General features: G+C 55.3%; 1 protein-coding gene and 1 long non-coding RNA gene across 4 annotated transcripts in view; one reads left to right on the top strand and one right to left on the bottom strand.

Annotated features, from left to right (window-relative positions):
* The window catches only part of TMEM181 (transmembrane protein 181), a 73,008-nt gene that overhangs the window by 23,524 nt on the left and 27,035 nt on the right, over positions 1-22,449 (top strand). For 2 of the 3 annotated variants that reach the window (XM_021074745.2, XM_085022584.1), the window contains exons 2-4: positions 14,518-14,621; positions 18,089-18,144; positions 20,227-20,317. In XM_021074745.2, coding sequence (XP_020930404.2) covers positions 14,518-14,621; positions 18,089-18,144; positions 20,227-20,317 — 251 coding nt within the window. Of the gene's footprint in view, positions 1-2,409; positions 2,563-14,517; positions 14,622-18,088; positions 18,145-20,226; positions 20,318-22,449 lie in introns of those variants that run through there. The other variant, XM_085022589.1, reaches the window with a different exon arrangement.
* On the bottom strand, positions 18,629-22,352 carry LOC146405912 (uncharacterized). The gene is made up of 2 exons (XR_014843990.1): positions 22,006-22,352; positions 18,629-21,514 (listed from the first exon to the last, which is right to left on the bottom strand). It is a non-coding gene; the product is annotated as an uncharacterized LOC146405912 (long non-coding RNA).

The following is a 22,449-nucleotide window of genomic DNA, read 5'->3' as shown; positions in this document are numbered from 1 at the left end:
GAGTAATGGGCCCAGTGGGCTGAAGCTGCCCAAGGAGGAGCTCACTCTTGGGCTGACACGACCTCACTTGAGACACGGTCTATTCTGAGCTGAAAGAGGGAGCTTCTGGAAAGAAGGCTGCTCGGCCGGGAGCGGCCTGGAGGCGCTGACAGATGACCCCAGCTTCCTCGGAGCCCCAAACATGGGGGTCCCTCTCCCTGGTCACAGCGCCCCTTACAGCCCCTTCTGCTTCCTTTGCCATCACTGTGTCACTATTTGGTTAGTGTTTGTTCACTGGCTGCGTCCACGAGAAGGTTAGTCCCAGGGGGGCAGGGCCTTGCCGGCGAATTCACCACCTGTTTCCAGAGCTGAGGCGAGGGCCCGGCCCACACTGAGAGCAAAGGTACTGTGGAAAGAACAAATAAATGAAGACAAGAGCGATTTCAGTGATGCTGGGCCACTGCTCAAGGGAGGAGCAACTTCCTGGATACGTTACAGGAGGCAGTTTGGCCTCAAAGATGTCAAGTCTTTTAAGACCTGGTGTCATAGGAGAACAGCAAGGGGTCTGTGGGCATGTCTCAGGAGAGGCCATGCGGCTGGCATGGTCCTCAGAGAGGGCATTTCTATATCAGATAAGCTGCTTCAGCTGGGAGGTAAAAGCTGGCTGCCTTTGGACAAGTGCAGCCATCAAGCGTGTTTTGTTTAGTCCTCAGTGTTTAAACTATTTTTTGAATTCGTTTCCAACATTTTAGAATCAGAAGGTTATCACGTGAAAAGTCACATTTGAAGTCGGACTCTTTCAAAGCGCCAAGTGGCAGCTGCCCCTTTAGACGCCGCACGTGCTGGCTCACGCTCCCCGCCTGTCCCCTCAGGTACTGGTGCTCACCTTCCCTGGTTTTGTCACAAAGAGCCCTTTCCTTTGAGAGTCTATGAAAATCATTTGAGAAATGATCTCTTGTTATTCCTCTCGGAATCTCTGTTTTCGATTCAGCGTATGAGTGGAGTTTCTTGTAATGACCTGGGATTCAGGCTGTCGCTTTCCCTGGTGACCCGCCCCAGCTTCGTCACCTCCTCCTCGCCAGCGCTCAGCCCGGACCCACGCCTTCTCTCCCACCTTCTCCGCTCCCCTCCCCCAGGGAGGCAGGTGCCCTGCCTCAGCGCCACTGTGGCAAAGCCATGCTTGTCACACTCTGCTTTTGCTTTCCCTGCCTGTAAGTTCCCCGGGGCAGGGACTGTCTGTTCATGGCGGCATCTTCCTGCCAGTTTCAAGCCTGCTGACAGCGGAATGAGTGAGGACACACACGAAGGCAGCTAGGGTCTTTTATTCTCCCCATGCAGGCTGACTTTAAATACACCCACAGCAACATTTCAGGACCTTCAGGGGACAGGGGACATTTCAACCAGTGCTCCAATCTGGGAATATCCAAACAGAGGCTTCATCTGTTCTTGATTACAGAGCTCTAGAACTGTGAGCCAAGATGCCCAATCTAGAAAAAGTGCTTTCAGTCGGCAGATGTCTTAACATTGTGTAGAAACAACTGCCTCTGTCGGTGGCTGCGGACACTTGCTCCTGTTGCAGGCCTTAGCAGCCCCGCCACCTGCCCCACCAGTTACACTGTCAACTCTGTGGGAGGTGGGATGTGGGGTCCACACCCACATCCTTCCTAGGGGGCAGTGCTTGTCCTGGGGACAGAAAAGCTGCACACCATGGTAGCTGCAGTTTAGAACGGCTTTGCAGGGAGTTCCCATTGTGGTGCAGCAGAAACGAGTCAAACTAGTAATCATGAGGTTGTGGGTTAGATCCCTGCCTCACTCAGTGGGCTAAGGATCCCGCGTTGCCCGTGAGCTGTGGTGTAGGCCGAAGACGGGGCTCGGATCTGGCGTTGCTGTGGCCGTGGTGCAGGCCGGCAGCTGCAGCTCCCATTAGACCCCTAGCCTGGGAACCTCCATGTGCCGTGGGTGCGGCCCTAAAAGACAAAAAAAAAAGGTTTGCAGAACCTGCCAGAAAGAGCTAGGAAAGCTCTGTCTTCATCATATGGGGGTGTCAGAGGTTTGCCCTGGTTTTTAACCTCTTTGGGGTCACAAACCTCTTGCGGAATATGAAAAGTTACAGATCTTTTCCCCGGAAAAATGCAGACACCTATGGGTCTTTCAGACAACCGCAGGGCACTCGGGACTCCCATGCCATTCTTAGCCCTGACTAAGACGCCCTGGAAGCAGGAGGGCGGGTGACTTAGCGTGCTGCCCCTCGCCAGGGCCCAGAAGGGACTCAAGTCATTCATTCCGCGGGGAGCGCTGGTGCGACACGCCCCGCCCCAGGGCCGGCCTCCGGGCCCCTCCCCCGCGGCCACGCAGCCGGGCCCGCCCCTCGCCCCGCCCCCGCCCCGCCCCCTCCGCGCGCGCCGCTTCCGCACGCGTGACCGCGGCCGCGCGTCGCGCTCTGACGAGTTTCAAGGAGCCGGCTGCTCCCGGGCCGCTGTCGCTCCGGCGCCGGCTGCGGCTGTGGCTGCAGCGGCTGCAGTGCTGCGTCGGGCAGGCTGGGGCGCGGGCCGGGGCCGAGGGCCGGGGCGCCGCGATGGAACCGTGAGTGCCCGCCCGGGCGGGGCGGGCGGGGGTCCCTCGGGCGCCCGGGCCCGGAACTGGGGCGCCGGGGTCCTGCTCCCGGGAACCCTTCCGCGGGAGCCCTCCGCCCACGTGGAGCCCGGGGGGCCGGGGAGGGGAGCGCCGCCGGGGCTTCGTGGGGGTGGCCTGGCGTAGGGACCTCCCCTATCCCCCAGCCTGCCAGCCCAGCTGGACTTAGTGGAGACGGGTCGGGGTTCCGGGACCGGCCTTGGCCCGGCGCGCATCCCAGAAGGGCCCTTCCAGGTCAGCCCCGGCCCTGCTGGCTCGGGAGAACCGAGTGACCCCGTCCGGCGCCAGCTCCATGCCTCTCCCGGAGACCCCGCCCAGCCTCCCTGCTGGAAAGGTGGTGACCCCCCCTTCGCCCGCAGTGGCCCTAGTCCTCACCTCTGTTAAAAGCGCCCTGAGCGCCCCACTGCTTTTTGTGATCTAGCCCAGCGCCAGGTAGACACTTTACAGAGGCTTTTTGCTGATGCTGGCACGTCGGGAGCCTGCTGCGGCCTCTTTAGATCTTGGGGATACCCAGCTTTATGAGTTTTGCAATCTGCTGACTTTGGGCCTATTACCGCTGTGAAGTTAGGGTTTTAATGAGGAAAAAAACCTGCCCAGAGCCCCACAGACGCCAACCCTAAAGCTTGCTTTTGATGCAGCAGCGCTCCTGGGTTTCCCCTAGGGGACATCTGAAAAAGAAAGAGAATTAAGTTTAGCCCTTGGGTCCAGAGAAGGAATGCTTGGAGTCCCCTTGCCTCGTGGAGCAGAGTCTGTGACAGGCTTAGGGACCGGTTCCCACTTTTGAAGGCAGCCTTAGGATGGGACTGCGTGAGTTTCTGTCCGTTCGGGGGCGGTAGACCTCTGTTGATTTCTCTAACTGGACCCAGAGACGCAAGATCCGGCTGTTGCCTGAATGCAGACAGGTGTGGTGGAAGGAAAGGCTTTTCCTCCTGCTCAAGTTTCTGACTTCCGGTTGGTCACTTTAGCACAACAAAGGAAACCTGACTGGCCTAGAAAGTCAGTCCCAGGTGCATGTCTTAAAGGTCTTTCTTTTAATCAAACCCCAGGCGGGGACAGGCCGGTAGTGCTGCCTCCCCACACCTCCAGAGGGCACCATTCATTTGTGGCTTTTGTGTCCAGCACCCCCTGGAGTACCGCACGGACAGATGCCATGTGGAGTTGTACAAAGTTGTGACTCTCTAGCAAGGGACAAGCAGCACGTTTAAGAGGTCCTCACAGACCGAGTCTCCTTGGGCCTGCCCTGTAGGCTGGCCCCGTGGTGTGTGGCGGTGTGACCCCTGTTCCTGGGCCCTAGAGAGCTCAAAGTGGGGTGGGCATTCACTGACTGTGGTCCGTGTCTCCTGGAGAGCCGTGTGTGTGGCTGTTAAACTGACAGCCGAGTAGACCAAGCCGGACCTCCTCCAACTGAAGGGGGAGCTGGGGGACCACAGTTTGAGTGAAGGGCCTGAGAGGGGTCGTTCCTGCTGTGGGGCTGGCCACCTGGATGCCTCCCATTGAGCAAGGGGCCAGGAGTGTGCTTCTCTGGAGGTCAGCCAGCCACCTGCGTCCAGTGCTCAGAGTGGCCCAGAGCTGGAAATTGAAAAAAGTCTTTGGCAGCAAATAAAAAGCCTACAAAAATCAAAAAAGCCTGCAAATCCGAAGTGTGTTCGGGACTTCAGTGCCTGTTAGGGTCAAAGTGCTCTTGTTGGTGGCTGTGACAGGGGGCCCTGTGGCAACAAAGGCGAGAAGTGACAGAAGCTGGAAGAGAATCTGTTGGAAGGACCGGCTGGGGGAGAGAGAGTGGCAGCAGGATCCCGCTGGGCGGGGGTGGATTAGTGAGGGCTGTTGCTCTGTCCTGCCTGCTCTTGTGCCGCCCAGCCTGCTCTTTTTTTTTTTTTTTTTTTGTCTTTTTGCCATTTCTCGGGCCGCTCCCCCGGCATACGGAGGTTCCCAGGCTAGGGGTCAAATCGGAGCTGTAGCCACCAGCCTACACCACAGCCACAGCAACGCAGGGATCTGAGCTGCGTCTGCAACCTACACCACAGCTCACAGCAACGCTGGATCCCTAACCCACTGAGCAAGGCCAGGGATCAAACCCGAAACCTCCTGGTTCCTAGTTGGATTCATTAACCACTGAGCCACGACGGGAACTCCCCAGCCTGTTCTTTTTTAAATGGCAGGAGAGATTGCCACCAAAACCAGAGAGAATGAAGAGTTCCCAGCTCTAAAAACTTTGGGCTTAAGTTTCCTGAAGACTCCCTTTTCTTTTTTTTGTCTTTTTGTCTTTTGAGGGCTGCACCACGGCATATGGGGGTTCCGAGGCTAGGGGTTGAATCAGAGGTGTGGCCACTGGCTTGCACCACAGCAATGCCAGACCCAAGCCGCATCTGCAACTTTTACCCCAGCTCGTGGCAACGCTGAATCCTTAACCCACTGAGCGGGACGCAGAGGCCCACTGCATCCTCATGGATGCTGGTGAGATTCGTTTCTGCTGAGCCATGATGGGAGCTCCCACTCCTTTTCTGATAATGGTAGGGAAGTGAGAGCTGCTGGGAGTTGGAGCTGGGGTAGAGCAGGTAGGGCGCATCTCCGTCAGTCGTCTGCGTGGCCAGCAGGAGCAGCTGTTTCGGCTGCAGGGCTCTGAGTGGCTGAGGTTTCTTGCGTTCGTTTGTTGCTTTGCTCTTAGCCAGCGTTTCTCTGCACATGTCAGTCAGACACACCTGTGTGTCTCCACTGGTGTTTACAACCCATTTTTAAAGCGTGTATTTTGCCTGTTCTCTTTCATCCTGCGTGCATTTAAGTGTACAAGTGTGTCAGACTTCTTTTCTGCAGCAGTGGCGGGGCAGCATTTCACGGCGTCCCCAGGGCCACCCTTCCCACGAAGAAGTTTCTCTCATCCCCGTTTTACAGATGTGGAAACTGAGGTGCGGAGAAGTCAAATGGCTTTCTCCGGGTCACAGCTAATAGGTCACAGAGGGCGGAAGCCCACAGTCTGGAGGTAGACACCCCGGCCTGCCTCTGTAGCAGGAGCGAGGCTCCTGTGTCATAAGTCATGCTGTCACCGCAGCCCTGGGGGTGGGGGCCCAGTTTCTGCATTTTACAGTTCGGGAACCAGAGGCCCCGGGAGGGGAAGTGGTTTCGGGTCCGTGGCGGAGGGGCTTTCTGTCCCGGGCGCTTGGCGACCCCCGGGCGGCGCTGCGCAGTGTGTGGCCCGCGGCTTTGCTCCGTGTGCCCAGGGAAGGGTCTTCGGTGACCTGACCAACACGAGCCCGCTCCCGAGTGTGGTCACCGGGCTTGAGGCCTGGCGAGGACGCACCTGAAGCCCGGGTTCCCTGAGGAGCTTAGAACATCGTTCATTAAAATGCGTTTTGAGATCGTGGGGCCTCACATGTTTGCATAATGGCTTTTTCGAATAACTGAGTTTTTTGTGATGAGTTGGTGGATTGAAATTTCAGAATCCTGATTCTGCTCCCAGAGTTTCTCCTCAAAACCCATTCAGTGGTGGGTTATGGAATAGAGGAAGGTCTGGTGAGAGGGCCAAGACGTGAGAGGGCAGCGGGCCTCCTTTCTGCCCCTGCCCTTGGGAGTTCTGATCCCACCTCCCCCTCCTGCTGACGGCACCTCGGCGGGTGTACACTTCCCCCAGCCCCTATCTTCCCACAGGTGGAACAGGCTGGTGATACCTGTCACACCGGGAAGCACCTGGCCAAGTACCGAATAGGTGCTTAGGGCAGGTACCGACTCCTGCCCTTTCAGTCAGTTGGTTGGCTTCTGAACCAGAGGAGGGAAGATGTTACACGGTGGATCTTCAGGGGTTTGGGATGAAAGCTGAGATTTTGAGTTCAGGGGGAGACTGTACCTGCAGCATATGCAAGTTCCTGGGCCAGGGATCGCATCTGAGCCACAGCAGAGACCATGCTGGATCCTTAACCTGCTGTGCCACAGTGGGAACTCTAAAACTGAGGTGTTTTTTTTTTTTAAAAAGAAAAAGTGGGGTGGGGGGGTGGGAAGCACAACCATTACTATTAATAACTAACACGATTGGGTTCTTCCTGTTTGCTGGCTCCCCTGTTCTAAGCACTTCATTTTCCGCCTGTGCTCCTTTCGGCGCCGTGGGTATGCTGCCTGTCTCTGTTTTGCAGACGAGGACACCAAGGCCCCGAGAAGTCACCTGGGTGCCCACAGGCAGCGGCCTGGGAAGTGAGCGAGCCAGGATTTGAACCTAGCCTGGCAGGCTCCAGGCCAGCTCTTTGGGCCACAGGAGACAAGGTCATTTTTATACAGATTTGGAGACAAATAAAATGCTAACCGAAGTGTGAGACTGGACTGAGAGGTTGGCCATCCCTTCCCACTGCCCAGATTCTCTCATTTTTTCATACTCAAGTGGGCAATCTGGGTATGAGGTGAGCAGAGAGCCAGATTAGTAACCCCGAGTTTCAGTCTTATCTGCCTGCCCTACTGTGGACTCTGAGCCGAGATACGACGTGTGATGTGGTGGTGTCTAAAGATGCATCAGAATTGGACAAGGTCCATAATGGCATTTGCCAGGAAGGGAGTCTTCAAGTTGAATAAATATCCATGCTTGCTTTGGTTTTCAAAAAAGAAAGCGTGATTCTGAACCCCCTGCAGCTCCTGGTGCTGTTTGGCCTGCCCGCTGCGTGCCGCTGTCACCGGGTCTGTCCCAGGCAGGGCTGGCTGGTGCCCGTCTCCCGTCCCTCACCTCGCACGGCTTAGAGATGGCACCTCGAGGCGTTTTCTCGCCTTCTCCACTCACCCAGATTCTGTCCATCTTGTGGTCATTCTGCTCCAGGCCCATAAAGAGGCTCATTGAGTGCTCGCCTCGCCCACAATTCCTCTCTAGCGCGGCTTTATTAACTCTTAGGAGGCCTGTGTGGGACGGGGAAGTGCTCAGTGGGAAAAGCAGTGTTGGCTGCCGCGCTCGGCGGCCCTAATGGGGACGCGGGCTTTCCAGCTGGCTGAGCGCAGGAAGGGCATCTGACCCAGGGTGTGTGGCCCAGGGACTGCTGTGCTGAGGGAGGGCCCTTGCTTGGAGCTGCCTTGGCCAGTCCACAGACCTAGAAGGCAAAGGCCAGAGCCACAGAAAACATCGAAAGACAACATTGGAGGAAAAATTGAAATTTTTCTTTGTCTTTTTTTTTTTTTTTTTTTTGCTTTTTAAGGCCACTCCCATGGCATATGGAGGTTCCCAGGTTAGGGGTCGAATTGGAGCTGTAGCCACTGGCCTACACCATAGCCACAGCAACACCGGATCCTTAACCCACTGTGCGAGGCCAGAGGTCAAACCTGCATCTCATGGATGCTTGTGAGATTCATTTCCTCTGAGCCACGCTGGGAACTCCTGAGAAATTTAAATTTTGATAATTTATCATAGCAGGGGAAGCGTGAGAACAGGGGGGATATCAGGGTAAAACCAGGGAAGAGTCACTGAACACCTGCCACTTGTAAGGCTCCGCACTGGACCTGAGAGGCAAGAGGAGACGGAGCTCCAGGTCGGGGGGAGGCGTGAGGGGGTGAATAGTTGTCACCCACAGCGCCCTCCGGGGGCGGGTGTGTGCCTCTGGTCCTGCAGCCAGGAGACAGCTGCTTCCTCAGGGTTGCCGGGGGCACCTTGCAGGAGCCAGGACTCCACTGGGCGTGAAGGATGGGGAGGCGGGGGTGGAGGGGGTGGGATGGTTGTCATCCATGCAAGTAGGAAGGGCAGCAGCTCAGTGGCGGATGGTGGGGGCTGTCCCCCATTCTTAAAGGACAGTTCTAGGTCCTTTGAACTGGGAGGTATCCATATGTCTGTGACTTAGTCTCTTAAATTTTGTTTTTAATTTTGGTTTAGTTTTTGGGTGTATGTATCAATGGGAAGTTACTGGCTGTAACACATATCTCCTGAAATGTGGCTTAAGCAACAGAGGTGTCGGGAAGTTGAGGTGGGTACATGCAGAGTTAATCCAGGGGCTCTGTACCGCCAGTGATCTGGGGGGTCTCCCTGCTGAACCCGTGGGTAGTGTCCCCCCTTACACATGGTGTGGCTGCAGCTACTTGGGGCACAGCTGCGCTTACACTGTTCTGTCCATGGAGACAGGGGTTCCTCGCGTCCACCTGTTCGCTAGGCAGGGAAGCCCTTCTAGCAGCGCCTGGCCACGTCCCCTCGGGTTCTGGACCCTGGCAGGGAGGGCCGCTGGGAAGCCTCTGTTATGGGGGCTGGTGTGGCTGGCAGGGGGGAGGAGGCAGAAAATGGCCCTGGACAGACAGCAGGTGGTGCCTCTGCCCAGCCCGGAAGACAAGACCCTTCTTTATAATGAAGTGGAGATGGATGCTAGCGGGAGGGATGTGTCCCAGCAGACAAACCCATCAGCATGTGACAGGCGTGCCGGCGCTCTCTGTGAGTGACTCCCTGGAGAGTATGGAACTGAGAAGGGACACACGTGGCTTCTACAGGAGGGGGTGGGGAGCAGAGGGTAGGCGCTGGGGCCGGAGGGGAGGGAGCAGAGAGTGGGTGCTGAGGGTGTGCTCGGGAGGCCTTTGGCCTAGGAAGTCCCGTGAAAGATGGCAGAGGCCCAGCCGGCCAAGTGAGAAAGGTGAGTCCGCGTGTATTTTGAAGGTTTTGTGATGCGTCAGATGTGGGGAGTCGGGGAGAGATTCCACAGTTTTTGGCCTGAGCACCCAGGTTGGAGCCGCCGTTTCCTGAGGTGGGGGGCCTGCCGGGCCTCAGCGGGAGATCAGGAGTCTGGTTTTGGATGCGTCTCACGTGAGCTGCCCACCAGCATCCAAGAGGAGACGTCACGTCGGCCTTTCACGTAAGCCCAGGGTCCAGCCGGGCCAAGACACAGACGCGGAATTGCTCACAGGGGCATCGCCTCTAAAGCCTGAAACAGGACGAGGTCCCCGGGTGGGGGGATGAGTCGTGAAGAGAAGGGGCGCCGGGAGCAGTGAGTGCCATGTCCCTTGGAGGGTGCCCTTGGTCACCTGGGGAGAGCCCCTGCGCGAGGGTCCAGCCTTTTCTCCTGGGAGTGCATGTCCCCACAGACTTGCTCTTACTTGGAAGCGGTCCCTAGGAAGTGGTTCTGAACGCGCATAAGGAAGGGAAGGCAGGGCTTACAGAGATCGGGGATTAGGGCGGCCCTTTGGGGGATTGGCTTCCAAGAGAGGTGTTTTCATTTTCTCTAGGAGATGTGTCTGTGATAGTTTAAATCGCCCATGAAATTGAGATTTAAAGGGACCTAAAGCGTCCAGGCGGATGCTAAGGTGACAGTCTGTCTGTTCCATTGAATTTGAAAGGTCTTCCCAGGGTCTGGGGCTTCAGAGAGGCCAGAACTTGAGAGCGTGTGTATCAGATGCCTGAGTGTGGAAAGGTAGCGTGGACCTGGAGAGGAAGACAGACAGTGGGTCTCACTGGGAGAAGAAAAGGGGGGAGTTCCCATCATGGTTCAGCAGAAATGAATCCGACTAGTATCCAAGAGGATGCTGGTTCAGTCCCTGACCTCGCTTGGGGGGTTAAGGATCCAGAGTTGCCATGAACTGTGGGGAAGACCAGCACCTACAGCTCTGATTTGATCCCTGGCCTGGGAACCTCCACAGGCCACAGGTGCAGCCCTAAAAAGCGCGCACGCGTGTGTACACACACACACACACACACACACACACACAAAAGACGCTGGTCATGAGCTGGCGGGTTTTGTAGGACAGTGTCCCACCCTGTCATCTGGAAGATTTCTGTAGCAGCTGTGCCTGACCAGCCAGGGTGTGTGAGGGGCCAGGAACCCTCTCCTGCTCCCTAGCAGCTCACCGCCAGCTTGAAGGAATGCCAGGACCACTTTGGAGGGAACTGATGACAATTGAGTTGAGTCGATGTTTTCTGAATTCACACCGTGCGTGTTGCGAGGGTTAAAAGGCCTGGCAGGAAGGGGGGTAGGAAGCAGGCGTCCCCTGTTTCACCGTGAGAGGTGGAGGCAGAGGTGAGCTTCCTGGGGAAGGCGGGGCCCGCAGGTGAGCCGAGGATGCTGGCTCAGGCTTGCGGGTTGGTGGGGAGAAGAGAGAGCAGGCCAGGAGAGCAGGACGCGAGGGGCGAGTCTGGCTTGACCACGTTGAGACGCTTGGCAGAGTTGGAGGCTGAGCCCCGACGTCTGACACTCGTGTTTGCTGCCTCGGCTTTGAGATCTAGGGCAAGTCACTTACCCAGCTTCTAAGCCTGCGCTTTCTCATCTGGGAAACAGGGCTGTTAGTAATCCCTACCGCAGAGACGGAGGGGGGAGCGGTTCGTGCAGGATCCATGTGGGGGTGCAGGGCTTTAGGGGGGACCGGGAAACCCACAGGCGGACTTGAGACTCCGTTGAGTTGGCTGTGGGAGCCACGTAGGCTTTCCCCGGAGGCAGCGTGTTAACGGAGGAGGAGGATGCGTCTGGAAGGGGTCGCAGTGGCGGGGAGGGAGGCGGTGCGGGCCGGGTCGCGAGGCTGGCGCGCTGGGAGAGGAGGGGGTAGGAAGCAGGCGTCCCCTGTTCCAGGCTGGCTGGCTGTGTGGGATGAACGAGAGACGGGTGTCCGCGGAGGCTCCGGATCTGGGGACGAAGGAGGGAGAGGGGGGAACTGGGCTTTGGAAGCAGCTTCTGCCTTTAGGTCCTCTCACTTGTGAACTGGTTCCGTTTTAAACCTGTCGACCGTGAAGAGCTGTAGGACTTCTGAGAAAGTATCTTGGGAGGCATGACCTTGGAGTTGAGTGGGGGGCAGGCGGGAGCCGGGGGATGGTCCTGGGGGCGGAGGGCTGTTAAAGAGGAAGCAGGGGATCCGCCGGTGTTGGGGGGTCCTGAGTGCGGGTCCTGAGTCTGGGCTGGAGAGTTTCCAGGGAGGAGGGGTGACAGCAGAGGGGGCCAAGGGAGGGTCTGACGCCACCTGCCCTCTCTGCCCCGGGCCGCCAGCCACGTCTGTTTCCTGCATCTCTGTCTTGCCTCTGATATGGGAACACTCCTTCTGTTGTTGGCCTGCTCACGGGACGTGGGCCGTCTGTCCACCGAGACCTGGTTAGTTTAGATTAAGGAGATGGTTAGGGACACGTGGGAGGGTCCCGGGGGGGGGGTAGGCAGAGAAACCACCGGGTGCTGGGTGAGGCTGGGAGCTGTGAGGTGGCCGCATGCGGGGCTCCAGGGGAAGCTGCCTGGGCCTCGGGTCAGCAGCCTGAGCTGGTCTCCTTGACTCCTCGCCTTTGCATTGGCAGCTCACGTCAGGCCTGTGGCCCGTCTGGAATAGGGTGACCCATGTCCCCGAGGTCTTGGAAGTCTCTAGGTCTTCGGTGAGGCTTCAAAGCTTTTAGTGATACGTTGAGCGCAGGCCTGTGGAGGGGGAGGCGTCTGGCCGACCCTGGGTCTGGGCCCTGTCCCCTCACCCGGCCCACCCGCGACCCCCTGGGCTGCAGTGTCCTCCCAGAGTGAGGAGGCCTGTCCCCAGCAAGCCTGGGCAGCGAGCTGGTTGTGTGGTGGCCTTTTCTCGAGCAGGGGCCTTATTTTACCTCCTCTCTGTCATCTTTCCGTCCAGGTGGGTGAGGCCTGGTTGCCGCCCGAGGAGTATTTCTAATGAATTGGATTTAAGTGGAAGTTCTAAGGCAGGGGGGACAGTCTTTATTGAGTCTTGAGAAGAGAATTGGGAACTGCCCGGGTGGTTTGCGTGCTGCAGGAGTTGGATCTCAAGCTATCATCTCCTCTCTGAATCCTTGTTTTCAGCCTTCCTTCTCTCCTGCTGAGTAACTGTGCTTTTGCAGTAAATCATTGATAATGTGTTTTAAAAATCACCTCTTAAATATAACTGTTCTTATTCTGGTTTTTGCTGCTCCGGAGTCACCTGTGCTGTTCTTTCGCCTCCAGCCCCCGGACTCCTCGGAACCCCAGAGTCGCCCTGTCTGCAGCAGCGGGGGGGCTGCTGTGAGCGACTATGTGTAATTTTTTAGAACAAATTTAGGTTTACAGGAGAGTGGCAAAGGCAGTGCAGAGCGTTTCTGCACACGCTCCAGGGGGCTTCCCTTCGTGTTGGCATCCAGAAGCACAGCACGCTTGTCAGCGCTAAGGGCGGCATCGGGCAGTGCTGTCATGTCCGATGTCCCCTCATCTGTCCTCTGAGCTCCGTGTGCTGTTACTCAGAAGATGCCCTCACAGCCGCGGGGAGTCTTCCCTCTGCAAGGGCTGCCGGGGCGTCTCACCTGGGGTGGCAGCGAAGTGACACAGGAGACTTCCTGCCAGCCCCATACCCCATGGGCTTCTGCAGGGCCCTTTGAGAGGGGGGCCCCTTGCCTCCGTCCTGCTTCCCAGAGCCTCCCCTCAAGGCGGCGGTGGCCTCAAGGGTGAGGGTCCTGCCATCTCTAGGCCTCGGTGTCCCCATGTGCACGTCCACGGGGTTGGCCTTCCTCCCTGAGGTGGTCTCCGGCTGTAATGTGTTAAGGCTCTCAGGCCTTTTATGATCTTATTGGATCCAGCATCTGAGTGGATACCCACACACAGCAGGGTCGTTAGTGGTTCAGCCTTCGGACCTGAGTCCTGGAGGAGATGAGGCCCCTCATTCCTGTATTTATTTCTGCGCTGGTCCCGTCCCCCCGTGAAACACGGGGGCGCAGATCTGAACGTTTGCTCGCCTCGGCCTGGCAGGTCCTGCAGGAGAGCACTGACTCGGTGTCAGCAAAGCCACGTCAGAGCGACTCAGGGCCACCTTTGCCCCGAGATGCCGCCCAGCTGGTGTCCTGCCGGGACTGGCCCTGTGTAAGGGGGCGGGTGTGCGTGCACCTGGCCCTGAGCTCCACACGCAGGAGCAGCCAGCCTGTCCCTCCCTTTCCGGTTCAGAGCCTGGTTCTCCTCCTCCCGGGTGTGCTGTCGCCTGCCTGGAGGCTCGAGAAATTCCTTCCTGCCGGCTCAGGCTGGCTCCCGACCAGACCAGGAAGCGCTGGGCAGTGAAGAGCACGTAAGAGGCGAGGCCGAGAAAGGCTCACTGGCTCTCGTCGCTCTGGGGTCGTGGGTATCGGGGCGGCCGCCTCCCTGTGTATCAGTGGAAGTGGAGCTCGGTCCTGTGCCTGCGGTACCGCCTCTCTGGGGCCGCCTGCAGAGCAGCATCGAGGACGGGAGCCCGAGCCCGGTGGCCTGCCACACCTCAAGCCTTTATCTGGCCTGTCACAGGTGTCTCCTTGTTTGCCGGGCCCCGGGCCCCAATGCAGGGAATTCTAAAAGCAGTGACACCTACCCCAGCACCCTTTCCTTCTGACCAAAGCAGAAAGTGAGCTGGTGAGGTGGGTGTAGACAGATCCTCTGAACTGCTTTCAGGTTGGTGTAAGTCACAGAAAACTGGGCGGCTTGCTCAGTGGCATCAAAAGCAGACCCCACAGTGAAGGCCAGGCTGAGCTTTACCAGGACGGGTGACAGACATGAGGGCTCTCAAGGTGTGGGGTGCCCTCAGCAGGAGCCACAGAGCTGGGGGCTGGCGGGGAGATCAGACAGAACATGTGCCCCTGGTGGTGCCTGGAGCCCCCAGCCGGGCTCGACGGTGGCCGCCAGCAGTGCGAGCTGCGTGTCTGTGCCTGAGAAGCTGGCGGCCTGCTGGCGCTTGGTCTCTGCTCTGGCTGCTGAAGGTGGGGGATAGAGGGGCTCAGCCCCCACTTCTGCGACCTGGTGCCATGTGCTGCAGGTGGGCATTGAAGCCGCAGCACATTCTGCCACAAGGAGTGGGGTTCGCCTGGCGCCTGCTGGTGGACCAGAACATACCGGAATGGCACCCACCCCGGCCGTAGTCACTGAGGTTGTTTAGATGGTTTTGTCAGGCGACTCACCTGGTTTGACACTAGGTCCCCCTCTGAGATGCGGGCTCACGGCGGGGGAGGCCCGATGCGGCCTGCGTGGTACTGTCACTGTCGGGGCTCCCTGCCCCCCTCACCCTGGCTTCTCCCCACAGGCTGGCGCCCATGCGGCTGTACACGCTCTCCAAGCGCCACTTTGTCCTCGTGTTCGTCGTCTTCTTCGTCTGTTTCGGCCTGACCGTGTTCGTCGGGATCAGAGGTGAGGAGCGGTCCTGGCCGTCGCGTCACTCACAGTGGCCGCGTGCAGCCCGTGCAGCCCAGCCCAGCCCAGCCGCACCCACTCGCCCTCACCCCGCAACGGCCCATCGCGGAGGGTGACAGCAGCCAGAGTCTGCACTCGGCCTGGAGCCCCGGCAGCCCTGACCATGTACCTGCGGTGGGAGGCGCCTGTTGTGCTCCAGGACCCGCCTGGGCCATCAGGACGTGCTGGCTGATCCGAGAGACCGGTCCTAAGTGATGTCCTTACGTGTGCCTCCTTCCGTTGCTCCAGGAAAGTGGAGTCGAGTTCACTTTCCCCTTGGGCGGAGGCAGCCTCCCAGCCAGCACGGCAGCCCCCTTCTTTCCTGGTGATTCCGAGGCACGAGGCCCAAAGTGCCCGGGTGGCCACGTCAGCTTCCAGTTGGGTGGAATCACTGCCGTGTCTCTGGGTGGGAGCCTTTCTGTCTCTGGAATTAACACGCATAGGCCAGCGGAGCACAGGATCATGGGGACAGGGATTGATGTTTTGTGGGTCACCTGGGGTGATAGTGGTGCCACAGCCATTTCCACCCCTTGATTCCTGGACCGTGTGTACCGGCTCTGGGAGAATCAGCACCGTGTATAGGACGCCGAGTCAGAGCACATACGGCTTCCTCGAGAAGCCCACCCCAGCCCTGCAGGCTCTCGCCCCCCCCAGCTGGTGCTGAACGGAGTCTCCTAAAGGCCATTCCACCATCCCATCAGAGCAGCTGCCCAGGATGGGGGGGACTGTGGTGAGACAGTGCCCTGTGTGACCCCGGGCCCGTGGCTGCAGCTCTGTGCTGTGAAGGGGGCCCCTGGTGAGCAGCAGTGCTGGCCGAATACCTTGACCGTGGAGAAGGCGCCGGCAGGGCGTTCTGACAGGAGCACTGGGTGCAGGGAAGGCGGTGCCATACCCGAGTGTCTGCAGAGTCAGGACACGGTGGAAGGGGTCCAGCGTCGTCAGCCGGCCCCAGGTACCTGGGATGGTGCAGCGTCGGGCCTAGTGTTGGTCTCTGCAGGTGGCAGGTCGTGCCCTCGGTGGTGGCCGTGGCCAGGTGGCCTTGGTGAGTGAAGTCCATGTAGCCTTTCTGATCCCCTGAGCTACAGCTTTAGTGCAGAGTCTGTTTAGTGAGCCCGTGTCTGTGAATTTGGCCTGACACAGCTTTATGTTCCTTCTGCTGTCATCCCCACAGCCTTCTCATCCGTTCTCACGTGTGCTTCCTGGGTTTCTGCATAAATCAGAAAACCCGGGTTCTTTTGGCCTGTGGCCCATGTCCTCATGGTCACGTGCCTCACCCCTGGGGCCTACGGGCTTGAGTTGAGTTGTAGGTCTGGAAGCGAAGGGGGCCAGGGTGGGTCCTGCAGGGCGGCCGCCCCGGCGAGGCCGTCACCGCTTCCCTCGCGGTGCAGGGCCGATCCCTCAGAAGGAGGTGGGAGGACGGCTGCCACCTGGAATGAATTTAGCAGCTCAGCGTCCCCTCTTCATCGGGATCTTCCCGCACGTCCCAGGACAGGTTGTCAGCCGTCCCAGCCCTGTGGCCACAGGAAGCTAGGCTCTCCATCACCGCAGACATCCAGGCCGGCACCTGAGCTGGGAACTCAAATCCCTGAGCTCACCCTTTTCTTGCCCCACTTTGTCCAGCGATGTTAGGAGCCCCCAGCCAGCCTCATTATATTTGTTACTTTTCCAAGAATGTTCTCAAGTATCATAAACAGAGTCGCTTAGCTCCTTGCTTCTCATACATGGTTGATTAGGACTGTCTAATGGAGATGTTTTGCATATTTTCACGGACTCTCAGTGTTCTCTTTACTAGTAGACATGTAGTCATCCGCATTTTAATCAGATTAGAGAACCAGTTCCAGAAACCCCAGAACCAAAACTGAAAACTCATCCTTAACAGGCTGTTCCTCTGGAACTACTCTCAGTACCAAACTCTGCTGGGGTTCTCCAGGGAAACGGAGCCAACAGCAGATAAATATATATACACATCCAGCCATCCATCCATCCACATACGTGTGTATATATTGTATACAGAGCGAGAAGGAGAGAGAGATTTTTCTATTATGGGGGAGGAGATGAAAGAGCAAATTCTTATTATAAAGAGTTGGCCCACATGGTTCTGGTTCTGGAAGGTTCCACTATCTGCAGTCTCAAGCTGGAAGCCCAGGGGAGCCGCTGGTCTAAGTCCTGCGTCTGAAGACAGGTGAAGGCTCATGTCTGAGCTTGAGGACAGAGTCTGGGTGAAGAGAGCAGACACCCCCTTCCTCAGCCTTTTGCTCAGTTCAGAGCAGTTTGTTCTGGGGTTTGGTTGTGGCCCGGCCGCATTAGGAGGGCGGCTGCTTTACTCACTACTGATTGAAATGGTGAACTCACCCAGAAACACCCTCCCAGACACACCTGGAATCATGCTTAGCCAAATATTTGGACACCGTGTGGCCCAGTTGAGTTGACACAGAATCACTGCACAAGTCCTCTGCCCCCAGTGACTTTACGTAGTAAGGCTGTTAGGATTTCAGAGTTAGGGTGCCTGAGGGACCACTGGGTTAGTTGCCTCATTTTGCAGATGAGGAAATGGAGATGCAGAAAGCCTGTTAGCTGAGACTTGAGTCTCGCCTTTCCTGGCTCCCAGCTCTTAATTCTTCCCGAGAAACCAGGCTGTCTTGCTTCCCGGGGCAGGTGTGAACCAGATTGTGAATCTGTTTGAAATAAGCCTCTGGATTCCTGCCTCCTTCCGCCGCAGAGTCGTCTCCGCTCTGCCCTGTGTCCCCTCCTCCAAGTGGGGGGCTGGCAGCGGGCTGGGCGTGGCCACCAAGGCAGCCCAGAGCTCTGGCCTCAGAAGCTGCGGGGCGGGGTGGGGGTGGGGGGTCCACAGTGTTTCCTCTGACCACTTCTAAGACCAAAGCTCTGAAATATTAACAGTGTAAGGTTCTGTGAAGCTGGTGTATCTATTGCTATTGGAAAAGCCTTGAATATATATTAGTATATATAATGCTTTTTTTAATATCCTCAACTTAATATCTTTGGAAGGATTAATTGGATGATTAGATAAACGTGTCTTGATTTTTTTTTAGCAGAAATCTTTGTACTTTACAAAGTATGTAGACAGTGTCTGTCTCATTAGTGTTTTCTTGCACCCATGCACTGTGGCGAGAGCCCTCACGGAGAGCAGGGGACAGGGTGTGTTCACGTGGTGTGCGTTGTGTGGGCTCATGTTGTGTTCACTGTGCTGGGAGGTCATGCCAGCGCAGCAGAGTGGAAACTGTGTCTGTTTGTATGTATGATATATTTTACACGCGTGTGTGTGTGTGTGTAACTTACAGAGACAGACCAGGAAAAAGAACCATTTCTGTATGATGTATGAGTCTTTGGTGGCATTTGAAAAAAATCGATACATCGGTCATCAGTTTAGTTATAACCTGCTTTTTTCTTTCTCTGTTACACTTTAGGGCCCAAAGTGATCCAGACTTCTGCAGCTAATTTTTCACTAAATAATAGCAAAAAGGTAAGACTGGATCTAAGTAGCGGTTGGTGGGGCCTGTGCATTTACGGTCGCCGAGAAGTGGTCCTGCTTGGTGGGTCATTAAGGTCGGACCCCGCCGCCCCTCCCTGCAGCTCGCTTCTCAGGCAACGTACGTTTCTCACTCCACTGTCAGCTGCCGGCCTTTGGTCCTTGTTTTTTGCTAAAATGACTTTGCTGCTGCAGTCGTTACCTCGGTGCTGAGAAGGGACGATGGTGCTGCCGCTGAGGCCGCTGAGGGGCAGCCGCTTGTTTCCAGAGGCTGGTTCCTCATCCTGAGTCTTCCCGTGCAGCGTGTTCGATTATAAGTCCTCGTGACCCTCGCTGAGGTGTCTGCCTCTTTCTTGTTGTGTTTGCCCATGTTTAAGACGTGGGCGCCACATCAGGTTTCAAACATAACAGTTCTTTTTCTTTCTTTCTTTTTTTTTTTTTTTTTGTCTTTTTGCCTTTTCTAGGGTCATTCCCGCGGCATATGGAGGTTCCCAGGCTAGGAGTCTAATCAGAGCCGTAGCCACCAGCCTACGCCAGGCCACAGCAACGCAGGATCCGAGCCGCGTCTGCAACCCACACCACAGCTCACAGCAGTGCCGGATCCTTAACCCACTGAGCAAGGCCAGGAATTGAACCCGCAACCTCATGGTTCCTAGTCAGGTTCATTAACCACTGAGCCACGATGCGAACTCCTCAAACGTAACACTTCTTATGATTATTTGGCATTTCTTGCATGAACTCCCTGTAAATGAAAAATCCTGTTTCTTTTTTGTTTTTCCTTTCTTTCTTTTTTTTTTTTCCCTAAATGTGCCTTGGTTCTTCATCTTTAGAGAAAAACTAAAGGTCCCTCCAGTTGAAGAATTTTGGTATTCTTTAACAAGGGCTCACTTCTGAGAGCCCAAACAACTAGACTTTTTTTCTGCCCATCAAACATAGTCTTCATCTGTCAGCGAACGCAGCCAGCCGTCTGCGTTCTCCCGGCGTCATAACACGCGTGACTTCAGTCTGATTGTTAGGCTTGGTTCTCCCAGCCCCCTGCTTGGTTTCCACGACAGTGCTCAAAAAGGCACAAGGGGAAAAATGTCTGAAAACTTACCTTTTAATTCTTCTTTTTGCCACTGCTAGTTTGAGAGGGTTCCCCGTTTAGTTTCTCATCTTTTTTTTTTTTTTTTTTTAACCTCTCAGACTGAGGCTCTATTTGAAGAGGTGCTGCCATGGGGTTCCCTGACCACAGTTTGGTCTTTTAAAATTTCTGTCTCAGGATGTAAGTCCTTTTTTAACACTGAAAAAAGCAGACATCCCACGGAACTGACTGGTTTCTAAAAGATGGTCTTTGCCCCGGGAAGGCTACAGGTCCTCCTCTGACAGGTTTCAGTGTCTTGGTGGCTTTGGGGCAAGTCTCTGGCCACAGGGAGTGTCACTGAGGCTGCCAGAAGCATTAAAACACAAAAACTACCCTACAACACAAAAACTACATAACTAATCAGATAATGCTTGTCTTTGGAACTAAGCATGGGCTCTGAGGACAACTCCTGTATCCATAGCCGTTAGACACCAGCATAGTGTGTTTCAACAGACTGCAGAAACATCAGCGAGGTCCCCTCCAATTTTTCTCTCTAGGTGCGTCAAAGCTGAAAATAATAGATATTGGTGACATGTCTGGGATATTGACACTAAAAAAATGAATCCTGTGCATATGAAAATATTTCTCGGTGTCCTATGTTACCTTATTATATGTCTCATCATATGCAGTTTAAGTTTTTTTCTCCAAGGTGGCCTTTTCCTGGTATTTAAGTAGGCATGTCGTCCCCAAGGCTGTAGGTGGGGGGAGCCACCTGCTTAGAAGTTTTCTTGAGAGTCAGAGGTGAACTGCAGCAAAAGCCAGTCCTTTCTCTTTGGGAGGCGGAATTTCACTTGTATTGTTGAAAGGGAAATTGCATGTTTCTATCTCAGAGCTAACAGTCCACCCTTTTTTTTTTCATCAGTGTAAGTTTTGTATGTTGAGGTGAAGCATTTGGTAGACTCAATTGAAAAGATCACCTGGATTACTTAACTTTTTTTTCCTCTTTGCCTCAGCTAAAGCCAATTCAAATGCTTTCCAATCCACTGTCTACATATAATCAGCAACTGTGGCTGACATGTGTTGTCGAGCTGGATCAATCAAAAGGTATGAAGCCTTACTTTTTAAAATGATTCTTCTTTGTAAACAGAGCACCGTATTTTAAAGGCGGAGGAGTTCCCTGATGGTCCAGCAGTTAAGGATTGGGCGTTTGTCACTGCTGTGTTTTGGGTTTGATCTCTGGCCTGGGAACTTCTGTATGCCACAGGCACAGCCAAAAAAACAAGCAAGTTTTAGGAGTTCCTGTCGTGGCTCAGCAGTTAACGAACCCGACTGGTATCCATGCGGACTCAGGTACCATCCCTGGCCTCGCTCAGTGGGTTAAGGATCCAGCGTTGCCGTGAGCTGTGTCACAGACAAGGCTTGGATCCCGCATTGCTGTGGCTGTGGTGTAGACCGGTGGCTGTAGTTCTGACAATGACCCCTGGTCTGGTAATCTTCATATGCTGCCGGCGCAGCCCTAAAAAAACAACAAAAAATTTTTTTTCAAGGTTGAAAGAGCTCTAAAATCTTGTAGCAAGTGTTCCAAGACAGTGTAAAGATGGTGATTATTCCTTTTAATAACAGCAGATTGGAAGCCCCTTAAATATCCTCCAGAGTAAGTGAGGCTGCAGCTCTCAGCCACACTGGTCATCCTTCAGGGTACCGGTCAGTGCTCAGAAGGTTCTGGACAGCTTAGCTTGGTGGCTGCAGCTGCAGCCCTTTCCAGTGGGGTTCTGGGAGAGAACTAAGTCCTGGTGCCCCAAGGCAGTGGTTCCATCCCCCAGGGACACTGAAAACGTTGGAGACTTGGTGACAATTTTGGCTGTCACAGCCTGGAGCAGGGGGTGCCTGTGGTATCCAGTGGGTGGAGGCCAGAGATGCTGCTCTAGACACCCTACAGTGCGCAGGTCACATCCCCCGCGGCAAAGAGTTCCCGGCCTCAAGATACCAGTGGCGCAGAGGCTGAGAAGCCCTGCCAGAAGCACCGCCGTTTATAACGACCGAGCCCTGGTCAGGCTCCCTCCCCGAGAAGATACTCTGCAACATTTTCTGTGATTCAGATGAGGTGCTTTGGTTGAAAGAATCTGAAAAGATAACCCAGTGACCGCAGCAAGAGAAATGCAAAAAATGCACCTTACAAAAAAATGAGCTCCTTGTTGTAACATTTTTAAAAGCAAGAATAGGAGTTCCCGTTGTGGATCAGTAGGTAAAGAATCTGACTAGGATCCATGAGGACCTCACTCAGTGGGTTAAGGATCCGGCCTTGCCGAACTGTGGTGTAGGTCACAGACGAGGCTCGGATTCCGTGTTGCTGTGGCTGTGGTGTAGGCCGGCGGTGGTAGCTCTGATTCAATCCCTAGCCTAGGATCTTCCACATGCCACAGGTGTGGCCCTAAAAGAAAAAGAAAAAAAAGAGGCATGACTAATCCGATATCCCTGTGTATGTGTGTGTCTAGAAAGCAGTCTGGAAGGATGGGCGTGAACATGAGATTATAATTTCTCTAGCTGGTGGGATGATAAGTATTTAATGCCATCTTTGTATTTTTTTATTCTTTCCTTTTTTTTAATGATGAGCATATATAATCAGAAAAATAATAAGTATACAGTCAGAAAAGAATTTAATTTTTTTTTTTGTCTTTTCAGGGCTGCACCCACCGCATATGGAGGGTCCCAGAGTAGGGGTCAAATTGGAGCTACGACCACCAGCCTACACCACAGCCACAGCAGTGCAGGATCCAAGCCGTGTCTGTGACCTACACCACACATCATGGCCACGCTGGATTGTTAACCCTCCGAGCAAGACGAGGGATCAGACTTGCGTCCTCATGGATGCTAGTCAGATTCGTTTCTGTTGAGCCATGACAGGAACTCCTAATTTTATATTTTAGAATAAAATTAAATTAAAAATGTAAGTGGAGGAATTCTTTGATGACTCAGTGGGTTACAGATCGGAGTTGTTGCTGCTGTGGCTCAGGTTACAGCGGTGATGCAGGCCTGATCCCTGGCCTGGGAACTTCCGTATGCTACCACACTGGTCAGTGTGGGCCCCCCTAAACAAAAATCTATGTGGAAAATTAAAAAATAAAACTTTATTAGCCGTGAACTATTGGCCCTTTTGTGAAATGGAACTCGGTGGCGGGTCAGAAGCAGAACCTCCTGGAAGGGCTTGACTCTGGCAAGGCTGAGCTTTGCCTCTG

Source organism: Sus scrofa, chromosome 1, assembly GCF_054392235.1.
Source record: "Sus scrofa isolate SSC_HxYL_T2T_F1_AM1 chromosome 1, Sscrofa_HxYL_maternal_Yorkshire_Landrace_v2.0, whole genome shotgun sequence".
Classification (NCBI taxonomy): domain Eukaryota; kingdom Metazoa; phylum Chordata; class Mammalia; order Artiodactyla; family Suidae; genus Sus; species Sus scrofa.
This window is presented reverse-complemented; position numbering and strand designations above follow the sequence as displayed.